This window comes from Dromiciops gliroides, chromosome 3, assembly GCF_019393635.1.
Source record: "Dromiciops gliroides isolate mDroGli1 chromosome 3, mDroGli1.pri, whole genome shotgun sequence".
Lineage (NCBI taxonomy): Eukaryota > Metazoa > Chordata > Mammalia > Microbiotheria > Microbiotheriidae > Dromiciops > Dromiciops gliroides.
Window position 1 is genome coordinate 655956724 of NC_057863.1, and position 27216 is coordinate 655983939.

At 40.6% G+C, this 27216-nt stretch overlaps 2 protein-coding genes across 4 annotated transcripts in view; one reads left to right on the forward strand and one right to left on the reverse strand.

Moving 5' to 3' along the window:
- The window catches only part of LOC122745627 (zinc finger protein 260-like), a 30885-nt gene extending 24536 nt beyond the window's left edge, over nt 1–6349 (reverse strand). For all 3 annotated transcript variants that reach the window (XM_043991022.1, XM_043991021.1, XM_043991019.1), the window contains exon 1: nt 5487–6349. Coding sequence is in view for 2 of the 3 variants with exons in the window: in XM_043991021.1 (XP_043846956.1) it covers nt 5487–5637 (151 nt within the window). In the remaining variant the exon portion in view is untranslated. The remainder of the gene's footprint in view (nt 1–5486) is intronic.
- Nucleotides 6350–6415: 66 nt separating this feature from the next.
- LOC122750584 (zinc finger protein 665-like) lies at nt 6416–20837 on the forward strand. Its single transcript, XM_043997331.1, has 5 exons — nt 6416–6598; nt 7389–7477; nt 12833–12959; nt 13982–14077; nt 18153–20837. The coding sequence occupies exons 2-5, from the start codon at nt 7430–7432 to the stop codon at nt 20447–20449; spliced, it is 2568 nt and encodes an 855-aa protein (XP_043853266.1). The 5' UTR covers nt 6416–6598; nt 7389–7429; the 3' UTR covers nt 20450–20837.
- The last annotated feature ends 6379 nt before the right edge of the window (nt 20838–27216 follow it).

Here is a 27216-nt window from a genome sequence, read left to right on the forward strand (position 1 = left end):
CAAAGGGCAAAGGAAATGGGATTACAACCAAGAATCACCTACTCAGCAAAAGTCAGCATTATCTTTCAGTGGAAAAAATGGGACTTTAATGAAAAAGAAGACTTTCAGATATTTGTGATGAAAAGACCTGAACTGAATGGCAAATTTGACTTTCAAATACAAGACCCTAGAGAACCATAAAAAATTGGAGCTGGGGGCCATACCTGGGGTCGTACAGTAGGCGACTGTCTTGTGTCTGAGGCTGGGTTTTGGCTGGGATCCCCCTGGGTCCAGGAGTGATGCTTTGTCCACTGTGTCACTTAGCTAGATGATGACATCTTTAGGGTTAAATTGAGGGATGAAGGGAATTCACTGGGGGAGGGGGAAGGGTAGAAGTGAAATCCTACATGAAAGTTAACAGGAAAAGGCTTATGGAGTGGGGGAAGAGATGGGAGAGGAGCAGGGCAGTAAATGAACTTTACACTCATCAGAAAAGGCTCAAAGACCTTAAACTCATCAGAGCTGCCTCAAGGAGGGACTAAAAGACACACCCAACTGGGTGGAGTAATCTATTTAATCTGGGCAGTAAATGAGCCTAACACTCATCAGAATTGGCTCAAAGACCTCAATCTCAGCAGAATTGGCTCTAGGAGGGAATAACACACACACTCAATTGGGTGGAGTAATCTCTCTAACCCTGCAGGAAAATAGGAGGGGAAGGGGATAAAGAGAGAGGGGCAAAAGAAGGAAGGGCAGAGTGGGGGAGGGGACAGACAGAAGCAAATCCCTTTTGAAGAGTGATAGGATGAAAGAAGATGGATAATAGAATAAATATCATGGGGAAGGGAACAGGATGGAAACAGTTAACAGTAATCATGAAAAAGAGAAAAGGGGGAAAAATTGTACAAAAAATATTTATAGCAACTCTTGGTGGAAGCTAAGAATTAAGAATCAAAGGAATGTCCATCAATTGAGGAATGATGGAAAAAGCTGTGCTATATGATTGTAGTGGAATGGACTTGTGCTATAGGAAATGACAAACAGGATGATCCCCAAAAAACCTTGAAAGACTAATGAACATCAATGTATAGTGAAGTGAGCAGAGCTGGGAGGACATTGTGCATAGTGACAGTAGTATTGTTCAATGAGCAATTGTGAATGACAACTACTCTCAGCAGTGCAATGATTCAAGACAATCCCAAGGAACTAATGAGGAAGCTTACTATGCACCCCCATAGAAAGAACTGATAAAAAGAACACTTGTGGACTGTGCATATATAACCTGATTGCGATCTTGTGGAGGGGGGAGGAAAGGGAGAGAAGGAGAGAGGGAGAAAAATTTGGAACTCTAAATCTTATGAAAATGAATGTTGAAAACTACCCTTACATGTAAATGGAAAATAAAATAAATGTTTGTTGCAGAATCAAAAAAAAAGAATGCAAAAGAAACAGAGGAGTATTATCTATAATAAAACAAAATACACAGTGTAACAGAACACCAAATAGTGCTCTTTTTTTTTAATAATGGCTTACCTTTTCTTTTTTCTTTTTTTACATATAAGGTATTTTATTTTTTGTTACATGTAAAGATAGTTTTCAACTTTTGTTTATACAAGCTTTACAATTTCAGATTTTTTTCCCTCCCTCCCCTCCCTCCCCCCTCCCCTAGACAGCAGGTAATCTGATATAGGTTATATCTATATATCTATATATCTATATACATATACATCTATATAGATATATCTATACACACACACATATATATATACATACATAATAACATTAATCCTATTTCTGCATTAGTTCTGTTATAAGAGAAAAAATCAGAGCAATGATGAAAAACCTCAAAATAGAAAAAAAAAACCAACAGCACCAAAAACAAAAGAAACAGTATGGTTCATTCAGCATCTATACTCCACAGTTCTTTTTTTTTTTCTTGGATTTGGAGATCCTCTTCTATCATGAGTTCCCTGGAACTCTTCTGTACCATTGCATTGGTGAGAAGAATATAGTCCATCACAGTAGATCAACACTCAATGTTGATGATACCGTGTACAATGTTCTTCTGGTTCTGCTCATCTCACTCATCATCAGCTCACGTAAGACCCTCCAGGTTTCTCTGAACTCCTCCTGCTCATCATTTCTTACAGCACAATAGTATTCCATTGTATTCATATACCACAACTTGTCCAGCCATTCCCCAATTGATGGGCATCCCCTCAACTTCCAATTCCTTGCCACCACATAAAGAGCAGCTATAAATATTTTTGTACATGTGGGTCCCTTTCCCCTTTCCATGATTTCTTTGGGAAAAAGACCTAAAAGTGGTATTGCTGGGTCAAAGGGTATGCACAGCTTTATCACCCTTTGGGCATAATTCCAAATTGCTCTCCAGAATGGTTGGATCAGTTCACAGCTCCACCAACAATGCATTAGTGTTCCAATTTTCCCACAGCTTCTCCAACATTTATTATTTTCCTTTTTTGTCATTTTAGCCAATCTGATAGGTGTCAGGTGGTACCTCAGAGTTGTTTTAATTTGCATCTCTCTAATCATTAGAGATTTAGAGCATTTTTTCATATGGGAATAGATAGCTTTGGTTTCTTCATCAGAAAACTGCCTGTTCATATCCTTTGACCATTTCTCAATTGGGGAATGACTTGGATTCTTATAAATTTGATTTAGTTCCCTATATATTTTAGAGATGAGGCCTTTATCAGAAGTACTGGCCACAAAAATTGTTTCCCAGCTTTCTGCCTCCCTTCCAATTTTGGATGCATTGCTTCTGTTTGTACAAAAAATTTTTTTAATTTAATATAATCAAAATCATCCATTTTGCATTTTATAATATACTCTATCTCTTGTTTGGTCATAAAATGTTTTCCTTTCCAAAGATCTGATAGGTAGACTATTCCTTTCTCTCCTAATTTACCTATGGTATCACCTCTTATGTCTAAATCGTGTACCCATTTTGACCTTATTTTAGTAAAAGGTGTAAGATGTTGGTCTATGCCTAATTTCTGCCATACTATCTTCCAGTTTTCCCAGCATTTTTTGTCAAATACTGAGTTCCTATCCCAGAAGCTGGAGTCTTTGGGTTTATGAAACACTACATTACTAGTGTCATTTACTACTGCATTTCCTGAGCCTAGCCTATTCCATTGATCTACCCCTCTATTTTTTAGCCAGTATCAGATAGTTTTGATGACTACCGCTTTATAGTAGAGCTCCAGGTTTGGTACCGCTAACCCACCTTCCTGTGAATTTTTTTTCATTATTTCCCTGGATATTCTTGATTTTTTGTTTTTCCAGATGGATTTTGTTATTATTTTTTCTAGCTCTATAAAATAATTTTTAAGTAGTCTGATTGGTATGGCACTGAATAAGTAAATTAATTTAGGCAGTATTGTCATTTTTACTATATTAGCTCTACCTATCCATGAGCAATTGATATCTTTCCAATTATTTAGATCTGACTTGATTTGTGAGAAGAGTGTTTGGTAGTTGTGTTCATAGAGTTCCTGGGTTTGTCTTGGCAAGTAGACTCCCAAGTATTTTATATTATCTACTGTTACTTTAAATGGAATTTCTCTTTCTATCTTTTGCTGCTGGACTTTGTTGGTCATGTATAGAAATGCTGATGATTTATGTGGATTTATTTTATATCCTGCTACTTTGCTAAAGTTGTTAATTGTTTCAAGTAATTTTTGAGTTGATTCTCTAGGATTCTTTAAGTATACCATTGTATCATCTGCAAAGAGTGATAGTTTTGTTTCCTCCTTGCCTATTCTAATTCCTTTAATTCCTTTCTCTTCTCTGATTGCTAAAGCTAACATTTCTAGGACAATATTAAATAATAGGGGTGATAATGGACATCCCTGATTCACCCCTGATCTTATTGGGAAGGCCTCTAATTTATCTCCATTGCATATAATACTTGCTGATGGCTTTAGGTAGATACTGTTTATTATTTTAAGGAAAGCTCCACCTATTCCTAAACTCTCCAGTGTTTTTATTAGGAATGGGTGTTATATTTTGTCAAAAGCTTTCTCTGCATCTATTGAGATAATCATGGAAATTCAACTCAGGGTAAAAGGACCAGAAAGACAAAACCTCCAGATAAATGCATGGAAAATATAGGCCTAAAACAAAAATCAATGAGAGACAACTATAACCCAATATCATAACTGATTATTAATTTGCAACATTTAAAGATTAAGATCTTGGCAGAAAAGATTACAGTAATTTATACATAAACTCAATGACTAACCCTCATACCTACTTCATAGAATTGCTCTTTAAATGCTTATTCCCTTCCCTTCACCAAGATCAAGCTGGAATTTATACCAGGAAGGTACAGATGGTTTAACATTAGAAAAACATTCAAATTAGGTATATTAAAAAACATCCAAACCCACAGGATTCAGAACAAGGACAATGTATAATACTCATTTATGATAAAAACCCTTTAAAATATAGGCCTAGGGCGGCTAGGTGGCGCAGTGGATAGAGCACCGGCCCTGGAGTCAGGAGGACCTAATTTCAAATCCAGCCTCAGACACTTGACACTTACTAGCTGTGTGACCTTGGGCAAGTCACTTAAGCCCCATTGCCCCACAAAAAAAATATATATATATAGGCCTAGAAGGAGCTTTTAAAATATGCTAAAAAGATGGCTGTCTGAAGCCATCTTATGCAATGGGAAAGCACCAAATGTTTCCCTGAGAAATACAGAAAAAGGAAGAGTGCACTGTTATTAGATCTAGTTCGAAAAAGGCTAGGAATAGTCATAAGAGGAAAAAAAAAGTAAAGCCATTAAGATAGAGAAAGAGGACACAAAACTATTAATATTTGCTGATAACAAGGTGATTTATTTACATAGTCCTAGGAAATTAGTAAAGAATCTATTTGTCACAGTTAATTAATTGTCACAAAATGAGTTCAGAAAAATCAACGGTATTTTTATATAGAAATAGCATCAAGAAGACAGCAATAAAAGCAAAGACTCCTTCAAAATAACTATAAAATACCCTAAACTATTTGGGAGTCAATCCACCTACATACATACACTCAGTATCTATAATAGATAAAATTACAAAATATTCCTTAAAAAACCCAATAACAACACCTGAGCTCCGGAACAATTTAGTGGTCATAGCTGGGTTATACCAATTATAATAAAGATAAAACACTTATCAACAGTTAATTTAGAAATTTAGCGCTAGACCAGTGAAATTAACACAAGGATACTTTACAGAGCTAAACAAAAGACACAATTAATTGGGAAGAACAAAAGGTCTAGAATTTCAAGGGAAATAACACAAAAACCCCAATAGGAATGAAGAATAGGAATGACCCTAAACTTTATTATAAAGGAGCCATCATTGGAACCATTTAGTAGTGGTTAAAAAAAAGAGAATCAGATCAAGGGAGAGGACTAGACAAGGAAGACTGCAAAATAACTGAATCCGATGACGCAGTTTTCATTAAACTCCAACATAACTTACCTAGGAAAGAACTCTCTATTTGACTTCTGTAATAATACCCACACTCTATTTCACTGGAGGCATCACCTTCAGTTCCCATCTCGGGGTCAGTCCAAGTGGAGGATGGTCTCTTTTTCTCAGGCTTTACTGAAGTGAGTCCATTGCTGCTCATTAGAAAGTCTAACTCTCTATGGGTGATCTCTATGGATGGATCAAAGTGAATCTATGGATCTCTCTGGGTGATCAAAGTGACTAGTGATGAAAGGGTCCCCTCCATCCTCTGGAGCTATTCTGTAACCAGACAAGTTGTCCACCCTACGTTGGCCTTGGTCAAGGTTAGCCTTCCATCCAGCAGTCGCTAACTGGACTAACTAGGACACCAAAGTTTTCGAGCCTGGAAGTGTCAAGCATCATCCCAGCTCTGGTTTCGGTCCGGGATCTTGGGAAGTTGTGTTAAGTTGGGGTGAGTTGGGCGCACCTCACATCACGCACCGAGTGGGAGTGGTCGCACCATCCCCTTCTTCATGGGCATCCGAGGCCGAGCCCCGAGGCGAGCGTGGCTCCCCAGGGCTGCGCTGGGCAGCTGGCCACATCCTCCGCGGTGGAGCTGCGGGCACGGAGTGGGCATGACCCGGGTCTCGAAGTGCGGGGCTGCAGCGCGCGGTCTGGACACAGCTCAGGGAAGCTTCGGTGCCGGCCCAGGCCAGCCTGGTCAGAGCCGCTCTGGGCACCCACGGACGAGGCCGGGGCAGATCTCGGGGCTTCCAGCTCTCACCTGAGCGACGAGGCTCCGGTAGAAGGGGGCGGCGGCCGCCTCCGCCTCCGCCCCCGCCCCCGCCCCCAGCCCGAAAGCCAGAGAAGCCTTCCGGCCGCTGCGGACCGGGCCCACCCCGACCCCAGCTGAGCCTCACGCCGAGTGACGTCACTGCGTCCTCTCCGCCCGGGAGGGTCCTCCCCCTTACTCCCGCAGAGGCCGCTCGGCCGTGGCGGTGGCAGGGGCCACTGCGGCGTTGGGGCTGTGCACCCCAGTCTAGGGTGGGAGACGCGCCCCGGCGCGTCCTGGTTCTGCCCGGCCCGAGCTGGGGAAGGTACCGGGAGCTCTACTGCTCCAGCCCGCACCCCCGAGAGGGCACGTGAGCTTGGGGGCTCCCTCCTGCCCAACCCGGGACACTTTATATATATATATAATGGGAATCAGAAAAAGACCCCCCCCCCCCAGCATCCCAGCTGGGCCCCAGGGCCTCGGGCCTCCTCCGCTCCCTTCCAGGATTCCAGCACCGCCCCTTTTGCCTCTGTTACAGGGCTTGGGGGGGGGGGTCTTGCTCCCCAAACCCTGCCTTACCCAAGCCCCTGGCCCCTCCCTGCCGCTGATTCTTCCCAGCTCTCAACTGCCGGGCCAGAATTTAAGGATTCTCTTCTACCCTCTCCCAATTCGGGGCTCTCCCGAGGCTCCCTCCCTCCCCCAGAGCCGGGACTCAGAGCTTCACTACCCTCAGGTTCCCTTAGCCCCATAGGGATTCCCTGGACAATTCCCATTCTGCCTATCCAGCAAGTAGCCTCGATCCCTGCCCGCCCAAGCAGTCAGGTGTCTAGACTCTGTATGGGGGTGAGGGATGCAGGAGGGAGGGAGTGCAGGGAGGGGTCTGATTTGGAAGAAATCAGCCCAACTGGGACACCAAAGCCCCTTCTGCCCCTTGGGTCTCCAAGCGAGAAATTCGGACTGTCAAGTTTTGTTTATTTTCAGAATTTCTTAGTTGCTAAACCTGGCCCGACAGTGTGCCCTTCTTTTTTGGCTTGAGTCCCCTGAGGAAGGCGGGACCAGGGGGCTCTCACTCGCCTTAAGACCTTCCCTTCTGTAGGTCCTTGTGGAGATGGCCAGCCTCCTCTCTTGCCTTGCCTTCAAAGATTATTCTCCTTCCCCAGCTCAGCCTGCTGAGTATTCCAGCCTGGCCCAGGAGCGGAGTATGGCGCAAGACGGGATAGCCTCGGCAAGCTGGAGCAAGCCATCCCGGGTGAGTGGAATCAATCCCAGATTTGACGAATATGAGCAAATAGGAACATTTCCATGGTCATAGGAGAACAGTAAATGAGGGTTGTAGAGGAAACCTTCCATGGATGTTACCTGTGGAATGTGACTTTTAAAATATGTATTGCATTCATTGCAGCAGCAACAACGCAGCCCTGCCTGTCATTGCCCCGTGGGAACTTCCTTCTCTCTTTAATATGCTTTATCTTGTTTGTTAATATTTTCTGTGTTTTTTCTTGTGTGTCACTAGTCCTACCTCCATCCAGCTTCTTGCCTTTTTTGTTTGTTTTTTGTTTTTTTGGTTGGGCAATGAGGGTTAAGTGACTTGCCCAAGGTCACATAGCTAGTGAGTGTCAAGTGTCTGAGGCTGGATTTGAAATTAGGTCCTCCTGACTCCAGGGCCAGTGCTCTATCCACTGTGCCACCTAGCTGCCTCCAACTTCTTGCCTTTTTTTTTTTTCAAAGCTGTCTCATGTAACACATAAACACACTCAAGCGATTCACCTTCACACATCAGTCTGCCAATGCCTTGAGTCTGGCCCCACTCTGAAGTCTTTCACAGATGTTTTCCTTTGTAGTATCATAGACAGTGTAACTGTGATCCTGGTTCTGCTCACTTGATCTAAGTCTTCCTGTGCCTTTCTAGTCACCTTCCATTCCCCATTTCTTTGTGCATAATACTATTCTATTTCATAGACTGTATTTTATTCAGCCATTCCCTAACTGATGGAGCTCTCACTTTATTTCCAGTTTTTGCTGTAACCAAAAGAGCAGTTGTGACTACTTTTGTACAAAAGGGCCCTTTCCCTCTCTTTTTTTTTTTTTTGGTGAGACAATTGGGGGTTAAGTGACTCGTTCAGGGTCACACAGCTAGTAATTATTAAGTGTCTGAGGCCGTATTTGAACTCAGGTCCTCCTGACTCCAGGATGGGTGCTCTATCCACTGTACCACCTAGCTGCCCCTCCCTCTGTCTTTGATCTCTTCTTGTCAACAAACATGTATTCAGCTCCTGTTAGGGATGATTGGATTTTAGAATCGGCAACATCTCCGGGGTGACAGGGACCTCAGTAGTCAACACCCCACCCATCCTTAATGATACCCAGTGAGAATAAGGAAGACCCCCTCCCAGCCTGGGCAAACCAGTGTACTTTTAGACAGTTCCGTTGGGTAGTTTCCTCAAATTGAGCCTAAATTTTCCTCTTTCCAACTTCCCCTCATTGCTCCTGGTTCTGTGCCTCTGCTATAGAGGACAAATCCAGACCCTTTTCATTATGACTCAAAGACAGTTACCATTCAAGTCCAGTGTCTTTGTTCAGAAGATCAAAGTTCCAACAATTCTCAATGGCCTGATCTCATGGTCTTTCACCATCTTGGTCAATCTCCTTGGGAATGCTCTTTACTTTCACAAGGGACTTCCTAAAAAGTGGAGCCCAGAGACCCAAACCAGACTTCAGAGGCATTCTGACCAGTGCAGCAAACAGAGGGAAGGGATGTTTTACAGTGCTTGATACTTAGACAGTAAGGGTGAAGCAAACTAAAAATACAGAAAGACCTTGTCCTTGACCCTTCAGGAGGGTCTACACAAAATACAGAATCCCATTGGTTGACAAATGGGCTGATGAGAAGACCTTGACAGACCTATCTTGACTTTTCATGGGGTCTTATCAAGCAGATGAACACAGCCATGGGCTGGGCTGATAAACAGAAGTCAAAACATCTACATGGGCCAGTGGGACAGAAGAAAGGCCACAGGCCAGCCACCAGGGTCACTCATTGCAAACTGCTCATGGCCATCTCCCCATGTTGGGCAATAGAGGGATAACAAGGGATAAAGGGGCAACAAAAATAGCTGAGTCACCTCTCTCATGCTGGACTTGGTCACCATAAGAAGGAAAACAAGGGGAACAAGAGTGGAGGTCCTCTTTCCTGTTTTCCTTATAGCCATCGGCACTACTCATCATCTCCTCCTGGATCCTCCCTCCTCTCTGGTTTTTATGACACTAATAACTCTTGGCCTCCTCCCTACCTCTTTGATTACCCTCCTCAGTCTCCTTTGCTGTGTCTTCATCTATGTCACCCCAACTGCCTGTGGCTGTTCCCCAAGACTCTGTCCTGGGCCCTCTGATCTTTTTTCTTTCTTATGTGACACGGTCATCTCATCAGCTCTCATGTTTCTAATTTAACTGTGTTCATATAATGCCAGTGTTTGTCTTGGCAAGTAGACTCCCAGGGATTTTCTACTGCCTGTAGCTATTTTAAATGGGATTTATTTGTAATATACAGAAATGCTGGTGATTTCTGTGAGTTTATCTTGTATCCTGCAATTTTCCTGAAGTGTTAATTTTTTAAATTAGCATTTTAGTTGATTCCCCAGAGTTCTCTAAGTAAACCATCATATCCACTGCACAATGGATTATTTTTTCCCTCTTTGCTTATACTTGTTCTTTTGACTTATTCTTATTTTATCTCTCTAGTTAGTATTTCTAGTACGACATTGAATTGTAAATAAAAATGGTCATCTTTGCTTTACCCCTGAACAGGAAAGGCTTTTAGCTTATACTCATTACAGATAATCCTTGCTCTTGAATTCAGATAGATACTTATAATTTTAAGGAAAGCTCCATTTATTCTTTTTTTTTTGTGGGGCAATGAGGGTTGAGTGACTTGCCCAAGGTCACACAGCTAGTAAGTGTCAAGTGTCTGAGGCCAGATTTGAACTCAGGTACTCCTGAATCCAGGGCCGGTGCTTTTTCCACTACAATACCTAGCTGCCCCCAATCTCCATTTATTCTTATGCTTTCTAGTATTTTTAAAATGAATGTGTGTTGTATTTTGTCAAAAGCTCTTTCTGCATCTATAAAAATAATCATATAATTTTTTTGTTATTGATTTGGTCAGTTATGCTTATAGTTCTCCTAATATTGAGCCCTTTTCTATATTCTTGTTATAAATCTAACCTGTCATATGATTTTTGTGATATGTTCTGTAGTTTCCTGGTTAATATTTTACTAAAAAATTTTTTTTCATCAATATCCATTAGGGAAATTGATCTATTTTTCCTTGTTTCACTTCATCCTGGTTTAGGTATCAAGACCATATTTGTGTCATAGAAGAAATTTAGTAGGGACTCTTTCTTTACCTTTCCCCACCCCCCCCCCCAAACTGTTTATGTAGTATTAGAATTAATTGTTCTTCACATGTTTGATAGAATTCACCAATTCTGTAGTGCTGGTGTTCTTTCCTTTGGAAGTTCACTTGTGGCTTGTTCAATTTCCTTTTCTAAGATAGGGTTATTTAAGTATTCTATTTCTAGTTTTCATCTGGACAAGTTATAGTTTTATAAACATTCATTTAGACTTTTCGATTTATTGGCATATAGTTGGGCCAAATAACTCAATAATTGCTTTTATTTTTTCTCCATTGGTTGTGAATTTAACCTTTTCTTTCTTTGATATTGGTAATTTGGTTTTCTTCTTTTTTAAACATCTATTTATTTGTTAAAGCTAGCTCCTATTTTGCTTATTAATTCAACGGAAATTTACTTTGTTTTGTTAATCTTTCCTTTTATTTTCAGGATTTCTATTTTGTTTTATATTTATTTATTTAAAGTTTTCAGTTCCAAATTCTATCCCTCTCTCATTTCCTCCCTCCCTCCCCCCTCCCTGAGGTGGTGAGCAATTAGATATAGGTTATTCTATTTTGTTTTAAAATTGTGTTTTAATTTGTTAGTTTTCTGGGTTTTTAGTTTCATACACAATTTGTTCTGATTATTCTCTCTTTTATTGATGAAAGTTTAGAAATAGAAATTTTCCCCTATGTATGCTTTGCCAACATTCCTCAAATTTCAGTATGTGGTCTAATTATTATTATTACATTTAGTGAAATTATTTTTTGTTTTTTAAATTTATTCTTTGGTCCACTCATTCCCTAGAATTAAGTTATTTAGTTTCCAATTAATTTTTACTCTTTCATTTAAAGGCCTTTCTTGAATGAAGTTTTTTATTTAATTATGGTCAGTAAAAGATGCATTGTATATTTCTGTTTTTCTGGCCTTGTTTTTGAGGTTTTATGCACAAATATAGGGTCAGTTTTTGTGAATGTGCCATGCACAGCTGAGGAATAGAGATATTCCTTTCTATTCTCATTCAAAATTTTCAAGAGGTCTAGCATATCTAACTAAATTCTACTCAGGTCCTTAATTTCTTTTTTGTCAGTTTTTGTTTGATTTATCTAGATCTGAGAGGGATAAATTGAAGTTTAACACCATTACAGTTTTTCTGTATATTTCTTCTTATAACACATTTAACTTGGTTTTTTAGAATGTAGATGCTATGTCATTTTATGTATAAAATTTTAGCATTGATAATATTAATTCATTGTGTATGATACCTTTCAGCAAAATATAGTTTCCCTGTTCATCTCTTTTAATTGCCTATTTTTGCTTTTTCTTTTTCTGAGATCATGATTGCTATCCCTGCCTTTTTTTTTAAACTTTAGGTGAAGTGTAATAGATTTTCTTCCAGCCCTTTATTTTAACTCTGTGTATATCTTTCTATTTCAAGAGCTTTTCATGTAAACAACATATTGTTGGATTCTAGTTTCTAATCCATTCTGTTATTCAATTCTGTTTTATGGTTGAGTTCATCCCATTCACATTCACAGTTACAATTGGTAACTGTATATTTCCCTCCATCCTATTCTGTTATACTTTCCCTTCTTTTCCCCACCTTTCTCCTTCTTAAGGGTCTATTTTGCTCACAAACTCTTCATAGAATTTTCTTTATGAAGCTTCTTTATGTCTTATCACCTTAGGATCATTTTGATGAGAAAGTAATTTCACATTACCTTCTCCCTCTGGCTTCTCCATACTTTTTCAGAAATCACAAATAAACACAAACTTTATCGCCGACTCCATGTAGTCAAAAACTTCACAGTAAAACATCTCTGAACTCTCTTCTAACTGCCAGAACAAACTACCCTTCTCAAATTCCATTTGGCTGTTAAAGATTATTACTTTTAAGTGTTGGCTCTTACGTGAATGGTGTGACCTTTGGCAGAGTCAAATTGAGTTCTCTAGGCCTCGGTTTCCTCCTCTTTAAATTAAGGAGCTTAGGGGCAGCTAGGTGGCACAGTGGATAGAGCACTAGCCCTGGATTCAGGAGGACCTGAGCTCAAATCTGGCCTCAGACACTTAACACTTACTAGCTGTGTGACCCTGGGCAAGTCACTTAACCCCAATTGTCTCATCCAAAAAAAAAATACTTGTAAATTGAGAAGCTTAGACTAGATAAATTCTAAAGACATTTCCAGATCTAAATTCTGTAGCCTTTGGTGTTTCAGGAGTCAATGACATTCAAGGATGTGGTTGTGACCTTTACCCAGGAGGAGTGGTGTCTCCTAGACACTTCTCAGAAGAACCTGTATAAGGATGTCATGCTGGAGAACTTCTGTAACTTGCTTTCCCTGGGTAAGATCAACTTACCTTCCAACACTATCCCTACCCCAGCTATTTTAATTTTGCCATTGAAGGGAATGTTTTTATTCCCTGTTCCCTCCGCTTCCCCACCCCCAATGTTTTCAAACTAATGTCCTTTATTAGAGAACAGATATTCTTAATCCCCTTTTCCCTGAGAGACAGGGTCCTCCTGCTCCCTATTCTTACATAGGAAGTCTTTGTTTTACTTAATAGGAAGCTGAGAACTTCATCTGTTGCTCCTTAAGCTGTTTCTTTCAGATTCCATGGAGCTTCAGGTCAAAGAGTAAATCATTACTGCAGAATCTCAGACTTGGAACTGACCTCACTGGTTATCTGGTCTAACTCCCACCTGGACCACAGTATTCTCCCTGAAAGATGGTCAACCAGCTTTTACTCGAAGACGTCCTGTGAAGGGAACCCCCTACTTCTTCTTCTTCTTCTTTTTTTTGGTGGGGCAATGGGGGGTTAAGTGACTTGCCCAGGGTCACACAGCTAGCAAGTGTCTGAGACTGGATTTGAATTCAGGTCCTCCTGACTCCAGGGCCGGTGCTTTATCCACTGTGCCACCTAGCTGCCCTGAACCCCCTACTTCTTGAAGCAGTCCTTTCTCCTTTGGAATTGTCTGATCATTACAATATTCTACCTGATATGAAACCTAAATTTGTAACTCATTTAGACTAGGCCTTATTTCTTGTGCCTAACAGGGCAAGTCTGTCCTTATTCTTTCTTGATAGTCCTCCCAAATTCCAGTGAAAATAACAGGAGCTCTAGGATATTTATATATTTCTTGGAGAGAGATGGGCAAGCAGTGAATTTTGTAATTCCAAATGGGTTCCATGATTTTTTCCTTCCCCCATCTCCAATAACCCAGTAAACCATTTAGATCATCCAGAAGGGTGCTTGGCACCATCCTCTGGCCCTTTAGAACTTATTCTCTTTTCCCCTGATTCCTGAAGAGGGCTAAATTCTGAAGTCCTCTCTGATCTCAGCACTTCCCTATTCACCATGAGCAGGTTTTTCAGTTCCCAAAGAAGATTTGATCTCCCTGTTGGATCAAGGAGAAGTGCTATGGATGGTGGAAAGAGAAGATTCAGTAAACTCCTGTTCAGGTGAGTGACTTAGGTCAGGAAGATACAAGGTTGTTATCTCAAGATCTCAATATTTGGAAATGTGGGGCACACTTAGACATCCCAGGAACTCCTCAAAGCTCTTGAGGTCAATTGAAAGTGGCTAAGGCTATATACTTTGAACTCCTTCATAGACTGTCCTTATCAAAAGAAGTTCTTAGGGGTTTCCTTTGTCCCAGAAAAGGGAAATGGAATAAATGTGTACCATGTGCCAAGCACTGTGCTAAGTGCTTTACAAATATTATCTCATTTGATCCTCACAACAACACTAGAAGCTAGGTACTGTTATTATATCCCCATTTTATAGTTGAGGAAACTGAGGCAGACAGAGGTTAGATGATTTAACTAGGATCACACAGCTCGTGAGTGTCTGAGGCCAGATTTGAATTCAGGTCTTCTTGACTTCAGACCCAACACTCAATCCACTGCACTACCTACCTGCTTCAGAGACAATTCTTTTGAGTCATTTCCCCTGGCTGTTCAGTGATTGGACTAATGCTCAGTTTCCTAGAAAGGCTAAGACAATTCCCTGATCCTTGAGAGGGATTCACTGCCATCAAAGCTTTAGAGTCTTGTTAGAAGAATGAAATATAGTTGTGTAGTAATGCTTGTCCCACTCTATCTCTGGTTTGCATTGATGATACATCTCAGTAAGTGCTTTAGAAGCAGATAAAATGTCAGGAGAACAGGGGCAGCTAGGTGGCGCAGTGGGTAGAGCACCGGCCCTGGAGTCAGGAGTACCTGAGTTCAAATCCGGCCTCAGACACTAAACACTTACAAGCTGTGTGACCCTGGGCAAGTCACTTAACCCCAATTGCCTCACTAAAAAAAAAAAAAGTCAGGAGAACAATGGATGACACTGGATAAAATGGAATTTAGTTGGGATGCATATGAGATCTTACATGCAAGTTCAGCAAATCAGTTGCAAAGTTTTAGTCTCAGAGAGAGAGGTCTTGATTGATGCACAGTTGAGGCATAAAAAGACCTGAGTGGGTTAGGGAACTAAAAACCCAATAGGACTCAACAGTGACATGTGGAAGCCAAGAAAAGGAGACATAAATTGAGACTGAACAGATAGAAGCAAAGTGTTCATACAAAGTGAGCTGATAGGCCTGTTGTAAGGTGACTTAGTCCAATAACACCTTTTGTAAGTGGTATATGTTCGGTACTTGACACTACATTTTATGAATGATATTGATAAACATGGACAAAAATAATACAGAATGGGCAGAGATGGGTGTGCTCAACCTCCCTGAAGGACCCTCTCACCCCCCAGGAATATGATGCTATTGTAGTGTCAGTGGTGAAGTATTTGATGAATGAAAAAGTACATATGCAAAGCATTCTTCTAATTATTGGAGAAGCAAAATAATCAGCAAGACTTCCTGCTTTTAAGGAACTTGCATCCTGACAAAGTAGACAACCTAGAAAGGTTTTTTTGCAATGTTAGATTGAAAAAGTCTCATGATCTCTAGAGTATAAAGGCAAAGCAAGTAGTAATGCATTTTTTTTAGTGAGGCAATTGGGGTTAAATGATTTGCCCAAGGTCACACAGCTAGTAAGTGTCAAGTGTCTGAGGCCGGATTTGAACTCAGGTCCTCCAGGGCTGATGCTCTGTCCACTGCGAGTAATGCATATATATATATATATATATTTTTTTTTTTAGTGAGGCAATTGGGGTTAAGTGACTTTCCCAGGGTCACACAGCTAGTAAGTATTAAGTGTCTGAGGCCGGATTTGAACTCAGGTACTCCTGACTGCAGGGCCGGTGCTCTGTGTTCTGTCCACTGCACCACCTAGCTGCCCCAGTAATGCATATTTTAATGCCTTTTTTATATGCTAAAATCATATCTGTTTGTGATGTTGAGCCATCTGACCATACCAAAGACTTTTGTGGTGGGAACATTCTTTTGATTGTTTTCAGTAACTAGGACTGCTGAGGTAGCAGGACCAGCATACCAAGAAGCAGTTGGCTAGTTGCATTTCCACAGGGGTTCTCTTTTTTTAAACATTTCTGTCTGAAGTCCTGAATTCCAAATTCCATCTATCCCACCCCCTCTTGTTTCCTCCTCGCTGAGGCAGCAAGCAGCCAGATACAGGTTACACATATACAGCCATGTGAAACACCTCCACACTAGTCATTTTGTACAAGAAGACTCAAACAAATGAAAAAATTGAGTGAAAAACAGCATTTTTTCATATGAGTATAGATAGCTTTGATTTCTTTGTCTGAAAACTTCTCCTTCATATCCTTTGACCATTTATCATTTGGGAAATGACTTGTGTTTTTATAAATTTGACTCATTTCTCTAAATATTAGAGAAATGAAGCCTTTATCAGAGATACTTGTTGCAAAAATTCTTTCCCAGTTTTCTGCTTTCCTTATAATTCTGGTTGCTTTGGTTTTGTTTGTGCAAAAGCTTTTACATTTTATATAATTGAACATATCTATTTTACATTTTGTTATGTTCTCTCTATCTTCTTTGGTCTTAAATTCTTCCCCTGACCATAAATCTGACAGATTTATCCCATGTTCTCTTAATTTGCTTATGGTATCACCCTTCATGTATAAATCACATACCCATTTGGACCTTGTTTTGGTATATGGTGTGAGATGTCAATCTATATCTAGTTTCTGCTATACTTTTCCAGTTTTCCCAGCAGGTTTTGTCAAATAATGAGGTTTTTGTTCCCAAAGTTTGGATCTTTGGGTTTATCAAACACTAGATTGCTACGGTCATTTACTGTACTATGTTTTATACCTATTCTACCCACTGATCCACCACTCCATTTCTTAACCAGTACCAGACTATTTTGATAATTACCACTATATAATACTCCACAGAGGTTCTTCCCAGGATTATGGCTGCATAGATTCCTGGCTGTTACTTAGTAACAATTGTTTTGTTTTGTTTTTGGTGAGACAATTGGGGTTAAGTGACTTGCCCAGGGTCACACAGCTAGTAAGTATCTGAGGCTGGATTGGAACTTGTAAAGATAGGTCTTCATGCCTCCATGCCTGGCACTCTATCCACTGTGACACCACCTAGCTGCCCCAGGGCATTTATTTAGCATTAATTATATGCCAGGAATTGTGCCAAGCTGTTGGGTTCTAAAGAAAGGCCAAAACAGCCAATACTTTTAAGGAGTTCATTGTGTAATGGAATGAGAATCCAGTGTTTTATTACTAGAAGCTCTTTGTAAAGTAAATCACTCTATAGCAATAAGATATTTTATTATTATTAATTCTTCCCTTTCAAGTTTTACTATCATTCTTGAATGATTGAATGAAAAAACATGTATCGATGGCTTACTATGTGTTAAACACTGGAGATTCAAAGAGAAAAGGCTACACTGTCCCTACCTACAAGGAGCCTGTACACTAGTTGAGAGAGATTCCATCTAAAAGAATATTCAGCTGTAGGCTGGAATTCCTAAGGGTGAAGCAGAATACATCGAAAAACTCTGTGTTCCTCAGGGTCTCATCATTAGGTCAGATGAAAATTGTAGATATCATAAAAGCAGGGCAGATATTTTTTTGTTTTGTTTTGTTTTTTGATGAGGCAATTGGGGTTAAGTGACTTGCTCAGGGTCACACAGCTAGTGTCAAGTGTCTGAGGTCGGATTTGAACTCAGGTCCTCCTGAATCCAGGGCCAGTGCTCTATCCACTGTGCCACCTAGCTGCCCCAGCAGGGCAGATATTAAAGCCTGGGGGACCTCAGGGTACCATGGCAGGGAAGACGGGAAAGTCTGAGGGTCCTTTATCCCATGGGGAGGAAGAGTGTTGCTAACTCCCATGTCATGTAAATCACAGGAGAAGTCATACAGACTTGATGGGCTCTGGACATTCAGAGAAAGGGACAAGGGAAAGAAAAAGCAGGAGGGTGCATCTGGTGGTGTGGCCAGCCCAGAGAGATTCTGAATCTCAGGGATGAGGTGGTGAGGACAAAAGGCAGGAGTCCAAAGGGAAAAGACTGAAGTGATGCTAAATGTGAATCGATCTTCTTTCTATCGGTAGAAATAAGATGATATATTTATATCATTTGTTTCCTTTAGATGGGGAAGTCAGGCCTAAAACCAAGAAATCTCCAAAGCTGAACATTTCCCATGACTTCAACTTGAGAGAACTCTGGGATTGCAATATCAAGTTAAAGAAAAATCACAGCAAGTGGAAGAGTGAGTCCAGACACTTGAAAATTCTTCTCAGGAAAATTTCGAGTAAAGGGAAAAATGATAAAAGTTCTAGTCTGGGGTCAGTGATTTCTGACCAACAAAGATTTCCTGTAGAAAATATTCACTGTGAATATGACGAAAGTGGGAAGAGGTTTAGACAAAATTCAGACCCAATTCACTCTAAGAAGAGAACCTCAAGAAATAGCTATTCCAAATATAGTAGATATGGGGAATGCTGTGATCAGCAATTAGTGCTTACTCATGGTTATGAGAAGTACTCTGGAGCCAAAGGTTTTCAAGATAATTACTGTGAGATAGCTTTGACCTCAATCCCAGACCTTTTGGGGCATCAGAAGCACCATAGGGGAGAAATACCTTCTAAACACAGTGAACTTGGCACAGCCTTCTCCCATCACTCCTCCATTACAGTATGTCAAAGGGTTCAAACTGTGAAGAAATGGAATGAATCTAATAAACGTGGGGAGGCCATTTTTCAGAGTGAAGATCTTAATAAATGCCAGAAGACTCACAGTGTAGAAAAGCCTTTTAAATGTAGTGAGCATGAGAAAGCCTTCAACCAAAATGGAGATGTTGCTGGTGATCAGAACATTCCTACTGGAGAGGAATCCCATGAAAACAAAGAATGTGGGAAGCCCTTCACCAGGAATACTGACCTTAGTAGTCATCAGAATATGCACAGTGGAGAGAAGTCTTATAAATGTAATAAATGTGAGAAGGCTTTTAGCAGGAGGGCAAACCTTACTTTACATAAGACGATTCATTCTGGAAAAACTGCTTACAAACATAATCAGTGTGGAAAGGCTTTCAGAAAGGTCTCCAAACTTGCTGTACATGAAAGGATTCATACTAGATGTTCTGAATATGGGAAGAACTTCAGCCACAGTAGAAACCTTGTTCAACACCAAGAGATTCACACTCAAAAAAAGCCTTATAAATGTAATGAATGTGAGAAGACCTTCAGTCAGAGTAGGGACCTTTTTCAACACTTGAAGATTCATACTGGAGAAAAGCCCTATAAGTGTAATAAATGTGGTAAGGCTTTCAATCAGAGTGCAAACCTTAGGGTACACCAGAGAATTCATACTGGAGAAAAGCACTATAAATGCAATGAATGTGGTAAGGCTTTCAATCAGAGCGCAAACCTGATTGTACACCAGAGAACTCATACTGGAGAAAAGCACTATAAATGTAATGAATGTGGGAGGGCCTTCAGTCAGAAGTCATCCCTTATTGCACATCAGAGAATTCATTCTGGAGAGAAACCTTATAAATGTGATCAGTGTGGAAAGACTTTCAGAAAACCATCCAGCCTTACTGTACATCAGAAGATCCATACTGGAGAAAAGCCCTACAAATGTAAGGAATGCGGGAAAGCTTTCCATCAGAGTACGAACTTTATTAAGCATCAGAATATTCATCTTGAAGAGAAGCCCTATAAATGTGATGTATGTGGAAGGACCTTCAACCATAGCTCATCTCTTAGAGCACACCAGAGGATTCATTCTGGAGAGAAACCTTATAAATGTAGTTATTGTGGAAAGGTTTTCAGAAACCCCTCCAACCTTTCTGTCCATCGGAAGATTCATACTAGAGAAAAGCCATACAGATGTAAAGAATGTGGGAAGGCCTTTACCCACAGGAGGGAACTTCAGCAACATCAGAGGATTCACACTGGAGAGAAGCCCCACATATGTAACGTGTGCGGAAAGGCCTTCAAACAGAGAAGGGACCTGATTCGGCACCAGAGAATTCATACTGGAGAGAAGCCCTATAAATGTAGTGAATGTGGGAAGGCCTTTAGCCAGAGTGCTAACCTCAGTGTCCATCAGAGGATTCATACAGGAAAGAGGCCCTATCAGTGTAATGAGTGTGAGAAAGCCTTCAGACAGAAGTCATCCCTTATTGCACATCAGAGGATTCATTCTGGAGAGAAACCTTACAAATGCGATCAGTGTGGAAAAGCTTTCAGAAATCGCTCAAACATTGCTGTCCATCAGAGGATCCATTCTGTTGAGAATCCTGATAAATGTAATGATTGTGGGAAGGCCTTAAGCCAAAGTAGAGTTCTTCTTAGGCGTCAGAATGCTCACACTGGAAAGAAACCTTACAAATGTAATAAATGTGAAAGTGCTTTTAGTAAGACTTCTAAACTTGTTTGATTTGAACTGGAAAGAGCCCTAGAACAGTGGTTTTCAAAGTGTGGTCTGAGTGTGCCTGAGGCCTTTTCAGGGGCATGATGATATAAGCCATATCATTGGTACCCATTTTGTTTCTTTTTGTAATTTTCTATTCGGACCATAAACAGCACAAAATTGCATTTCTGTATACATAGCCAAGCACAAATTAGATTGCTTATGAAATCATTTGGAGAGGGAAAGGACAAACCACTTCAGTATCTTTGCTAAGAAAAATCCTCAGATGGACTTATGAAGAGTCACACATGACTGAAACGACTGAACAACAACAAAAATGAAGACAATCTGCATTTCATACCATTTCCTTTTTTTAAAAAAAAGGTATATAATAAACTTCTATACTTTCCCTTTTGCCTGTGTTGCCTTCTTTTCTGTGCAATTTTTGGGGGGGGCGGGGCAATGAGGGTTAAGTGACTTGCCCAGGGTCACACAGCTAGTAAGTGTCAAGTGTCTGAGGTCAGATTTGAACTCAGAACCTCCTGAATTTAGGGCTGGTGCTTTATCCACTGTGCCACCTAGCTGTCCCCTGGGAGCAGTCTTAATATTCTAACAACTATGTTCTTCCTCCTTTCATAGCAAAAAATCTCTGATCATGGCAGGAGACCTTTCCTTGTTTTAGAATTAATCCTATTGGGGCAGCTAGATGGCGCAGTGGATAGAGCACCAGCCCTGGAGTCAGGAGTACCTGAGTTCAAATCTGGCCTCAGACACTTAACACTCACTAGCTGTGTGACCCTGGGCAAGTCACTTAACCCCAATTGCCTCACTAAAAAAAAAAAAACAAAAAAAAAAAACAGAATTAATCCTATTGTCATAGTCCTCAAGTATATCTAAGCTATGGATGCAGGCAGGAAGGACCAGATTGCTTTCATTATTAGTGTACTGAATTTACAACTGTTATTTGTCTTAGCTTCCTAATCTCAGGGACTAGGGAAAAACCAGTTCTTAGACTTGCCCTCTCCTTTTCATTGGTTTGCGATCTATTCATCTATAAGATGATGTGGTTATATAATGACAGAATCCTATCATTATGTAATGACACAGCATGGCGTGCTGTCACATTCTTTCCGAATGATATGAGGATAACATATCTTCAAAGGGAATGGGGGGGGGGGGGAGGGAAGGATGTAATATAAATGGGATGTGATAAAGATATAAAAGTTTTCTATTGCAATATTAGTAAACTAGACTTTGGGAAAAATAACATCAGATTGCTTCCACTCAAGAGCTAGTAGCAATATGATAAGATTTCCAATGTTTTCCATCAGTTAAAAGAATATAATTAAAGGACTCGTGATGGCTGTAAATTGTATTAGTGGCCCTAGAACTTCTCCTGCTGTGCTGGTGAAAAATAATGGGAAAGGCCAAGTAAAAATGATGTTCCTAAATGATTATTTTATCTCAGGGAAATAGAGAACTACTTCCCTCTGGTACTTTTGAAAATCCACAGATGCCCATCCATACAAATGCCTGAGTGCACAGGCTTTGGATATGTTTTAGTAATTGTCTAGGGGCAGCAAGATGGTGCAGTGGATTGAGCACTGGTTCTGAAGTTGGGAGGACCAGAGTTCAAATATCATCTCAGACATGTACTAGCTGTGTGACCCTGAGCAAGTCACTTAACCTCAATTGCCTTAAAAACATCCAGGGCCATTTCCAGTCATACTGATGTATATCTTGCCACTGGACCCATATGGCTCTGGAGGAGAGAGTGCGGCTGGTGACTTAGTACAACCTTCCCTCACTTAAATCTAATTCTAAGTCATGACATCACCCTGTCACGGTCCTCTTTTGAGAATGAAGGACAAACAACAACAGTAATTGCCTATAAAGTCTCCAGTTGAAGTAAAGCATTCCCATGTAGAATAGATTTGATTAGTTATCAATAAACGTTTAAATAATATTTTTTTTCCACTTTAAGGTCACCCCATCAGGAGACAGAAGGACCTAGTATGACAAAGTCTGGTGCTCAAGGATCCCTTTATAAGACTCTTTCTCTAGTGCACTGATCATTCCTTTCACATACAGGGTTCAGATTATAATAGAAAGAGCAAGTGATGTGTAAAGCCTAAAATTCTTCAAACTTTCAGATGACTTACAGATAGCTTAATCTGATGGTCTTCCTATAGCCCTGATGTTAACTGTAAAGTTTAACTCCATTGGGTTTGCATTGGCTTTTATCACGTGAATTAATTATTGGAAAGCCAATTAGATTTTGTCAGGCCCTATTAAATTATACTGTCTTATCACTAGCAAGCTTAAGCATAATTAATTACCTAAGACACCTCCATCAGTGGTTTAGGGTCTAGAAAGTTCTGGGAAGATGTTGATGAAGTACCTTTGAATCTGCCTTGGAAACAAGACATGTTCTAGGTACTCTTAACAACTGACACTAGGACAGATGGCCTCTGTTAGGTCTCAGGAGAAGGCATGGATGTCAGATTTAGTCTTGAGGTCAGGGAGACTATTTTAAGGATTGGAACCATTGCTATCCGAAGGGGGCTTCCTCCAGAATTAGGAGGCTCCCTTCAATGGGTGTCTTCAAAGAAAACCTGGATGATTACTTTTAAGGGAACTCTTAGAGGAAATTCTAATCCAGGCAGGGGTCAGGCTGGACAACCTCTGAGGTCAGCTTCAAGTCTGAGATTCTTACATTCTTTTTTTTTTTTTTTTTAGTGAGGCAATGGGGGTTAAGTGACTTGCCCAGGGTCACACAGCTAGTAAGTGTCAAGTGTCTGAGGCTGGATTTGAACTCAGGTCCTCCTGAATCCAGGGCCGGTGCTCTCTCCACTGCGCCACCTAGCTGCCCTGATTCTTACATTCTGATACTATTTTTGACCTGAAGCTCGTTGGAGTAAGAAAGAGACATCCAGAAGAGCAATACATGAAGCGTCCAGATTCCTACCAGACCGAACAAAATCTCTTTTATGTGAGAACAGAGCAGGAGGACCTTGTCTTTCTTGAAATACTGTCTGCTAAGTAGCAATAGGTGAGGGAGTCAACATTCTCCCTTCATTGACTGCCTCTGAATGGCCGGAGCAGGGGGTAGATCAGTGGGCAAACTGTTCTTAACCAGGAAGACCAGGTTCCAGGGATTCTCAGGCATGATCTTGTACAGCTCCTGAGAAGGAGCTGGGGGGAAACATCGTCCTGGAGGAAACCCTCAGCCTTATCCTTGAAAACCACTGTTTCCCGAAACCCCAGAGATCATTGGATTTGAAGCCGGAAGGTCTTAGGTCATAAGATTTAGAAATGGAAGGTCCAGTGTCTTAGAGGTCATCTCATCTTCCTCCTTCCACATGTCAAAGACGAAACCGAGGCCCAGGCAAAGGACAGTCTGCTAGTAAATGTCAGAGCCAACATTTGGAATGATAATCTTTAAAAGCCAGCTGGAGGGGGCAGCTGGGTGGCACAGTGGATAAAGCACCTGCCCTGGATTCAGGAGGACCTGAGTTCAAATCTGGTCTCAGACACTTGACACTTACTAGCTATGTGACCTTGGGCAAGTCACTTAACCCTCACTGCCCTGCCCCCCCCCCCCGCCCCCAAAACAAAAAAAAGCCAGCTGGAATGTGGAGAAAAGTAATTTGTTCTGCCAGTTGGAACACAGTTCAGAAATGTCTTACTATGAAGTTCTTGTCCTCAGGAGTCAGGAAAACATTGTGTTTTATCTGTAATCTCTGAATATTGATGGTGATCTGTGAAGACAGAGAGAGAGAGAAGGTGATATGAACATTCCTTGTCAGAACTCTCTGTAAGTGATGCATTACTTTTGAAAGTTTAATGACAATTATATCAAGATTTTTGAGGTCCTAAGTATTCTGTAAAGAATGTTTCCTTTGATTGCTAAGGGAAGGAGGGGAGGAATAGAAAAGACATTTAATAAGCACCAACTAGGTGCCACATAATATGCTAGAGTGTGCTACTTTACAAATATTACCTCATTTGATTCTCACAACAACGTATTAGGCGAGTGCCAGTATCCCCATTTTGCTGATAAGGAAACTAAGGCAAGCAGAGGTTAAATGATTTACTCAGGGTTACAGGTGTTAAGGGCTAAAATTCTAGCTAAACTGTCTAAAATATCTAATGAGTGGTCGCCAATAAATTATAAGCTTTAGCAAGAGTTAAGACTTTTAAGCATTTATTAAGGAGAATAAAGGAGAATAAGAATTTGGTAAAGAGAGAGAAAGGCCTAGATTCCTATCTATTAAAGGGAGAGCACATTTCTAGCTCCACTCTCCACCAGAGTCCAAAGGAAAGAGCGCCAGACTGAGTGCCAGTCTCTTCCTTCCTCCTCCCACTAGCCCGCGTCACTTCCTGACGCCAAAGAAAAGACTCCTGGTCTTGCCCTCAAAGACCTTCGCTTCATGGGCAGAACTCTTCTACAGTAAGTCTCCAGCAGGTGGCGTCATTCCAATCGTTACACAGAGCTAGTAAGTGTCTGAGGCCAGATTTGAACTCAGGTCTTTTGGATGTCAGGCTAGGCTCTAGCCATTGAACCCCCTTTGCCTGCCTCAAGAAAAGAACTCACATTATGGATAATAATAATAATAGCTAGTATTTATGATGTAATGAATGACTTAAGGTTTACAAAGTGATTTACAAATATTATCTCATTTTGTACTCACAACAAACATTTTTTTTTTACCAAATAGTGAATTCTTATCTCAAAAGCTTGAATCTTTACATTTATCAAACACAAGGTTACTATAACCATTTGCAGCTATTATATGTCTACTCTGTTCTATTGATCTACCTTTCTATATCTTAGTCAGTGCCAGACAGTTTTGCTAATCACCTCCTTATAATACAGTTTAAGAACTGGCATTGCTAGACCTCCTTCCTTAACATTTTTTCCCATTAATTCTTTTGATATTGTTTACCTTTTGTTCTCCCAAATGAATTTTGTTATTATTATTCCTAGCTCAATAAATTTTTTTATTATTTTTTTCAATAAAATATTTTTTGACAATTTAATTAGGATGTCACTGAGTAAGGAGATAAGGTTAGGTAAAATTGTCATTTTTATCATATTGGCTTGGCCCATCAATGAACGATTAATATTTCTTCAATTATTTAAGTCTGACTTAATTTGTATAAAATTTTTATAATTATGTTCATATATTCCTGGGTTTGTCTTGGCAAGTTGCTCCCAGGTATTTTATATTGTCTGTCACTATTTTGAATTCTCAAGAATTTACAAACTTTTACTTTTAATTAGGTGGTTTTAAGTCATTACGTTTCTTGCCTATTTGGGTCTTTTGCTAGACTATTTCTTCACTTTTCTTTGTTTGTTTGTTTTTGCAGGGCAATGAGGGTTAACTGACTTTCCCAGAGTCACACAGCTAATAAGTGTCAAGTGTCTGAGGCCGTATTTGAACTCAGGTCCTCCTGAATGCAGGGCCGGTGCTTTATCCCATGTGCCACCTAGCTGCACCCCCCCCCCACTTTTCTTTCTTTGTAGCATTTACATCAGACTTTAAGGTTTACAAAGCACTGTGCATATGTTATCTCATTTGGACCTCATAATTGCCCCCATGAGATCGGTGCTATTATAATCTCCATTTTACAGATGACGAAACAGAGGTATGGTGGCTGGGTGTTTGTTCCTGAGGGTGGCAATAGACTCTGATTGGTTAACAAGTAACTAGAGAGGGCAGCTAGGTGGCACAGTGGATAGAGCACTGGCCCTGGATTCAGGAGGACTTGAGTTCAAATTCGACCTCAGACACTTAACACTTACTAGCTGTGTGACCCTGGGCAAGTCACTTAACCCCAATTGCCTAACCAAAAAAATAAAATTAAAAAAAAAAAAACAAAAAAAAAACAAGTGACTAGAGAGAATGAGAATGAGACTTGAGGGCTCTGGGAATAGACATCGGCAGCTGGGAAGAGATGGCCAAGGACCTCACCCGATGGAGTTCAGTACTCAGGAGCAGTTTGCGCGCAGCTGAGATGGGCCTTCAAGCTCGGGAGGAAGAAAAATGAATGAGACGCAGGAACCCACAGGCAACAGAGAACGAAGTTTTCCGATGTCCTCATTGCAGCAGGAGCTGCGGCTCCCGTATCGGACTGCACAGCCACATTGTGGCCTGTGGCTCTTCAGGGCACTGATCCATGGTCATCCGTGACTGGTGGAGGCCTACTACTACTGCTACTACTACTACTAGAGAGAATGAATATTCCACCTCTCATTGGAGGTGATGACTTATTCCAATGAGGGTCTTGGGATATGTGACACTGAGCACCCAGTCTTGGTCAAAGATACTTATCAATAGACATTACCCACCTGATGAAAGGAAGAATCTACATTTTTTCTAGACCTGTCTGAGTAAATACAATGAGCAGGAATCCACCCCCTAGGTTTGCCTAAATTTAGAATACTCTCTTCCATTACATCTTAGCCTTTCTGCCTAGGTAAGTCTTACCCAAGATTTCCCACTATAGTTGATTTCTGAATGAGGAAGTAGAAAATCCTTTAGTCCTAATTCAATAATTGACCATTAATATATGAAAGAAATAATCATTTATCTCAAAGGGATAATGCAATGAGAGCAACGAGTGGAAGTAGCAAAAATAAAAAGCTAAATGTGCAAACAATGAAATCCAGTACAACTCCAATTTGTTCCAGATCGCAATGAACTGCTTTGGGTGATGGTGGGCTTCCCTTCCTTGCAGGTCTTCAACCAGAAGCTAGATGATTCCTTGGCAGGTATATTATAATGGGG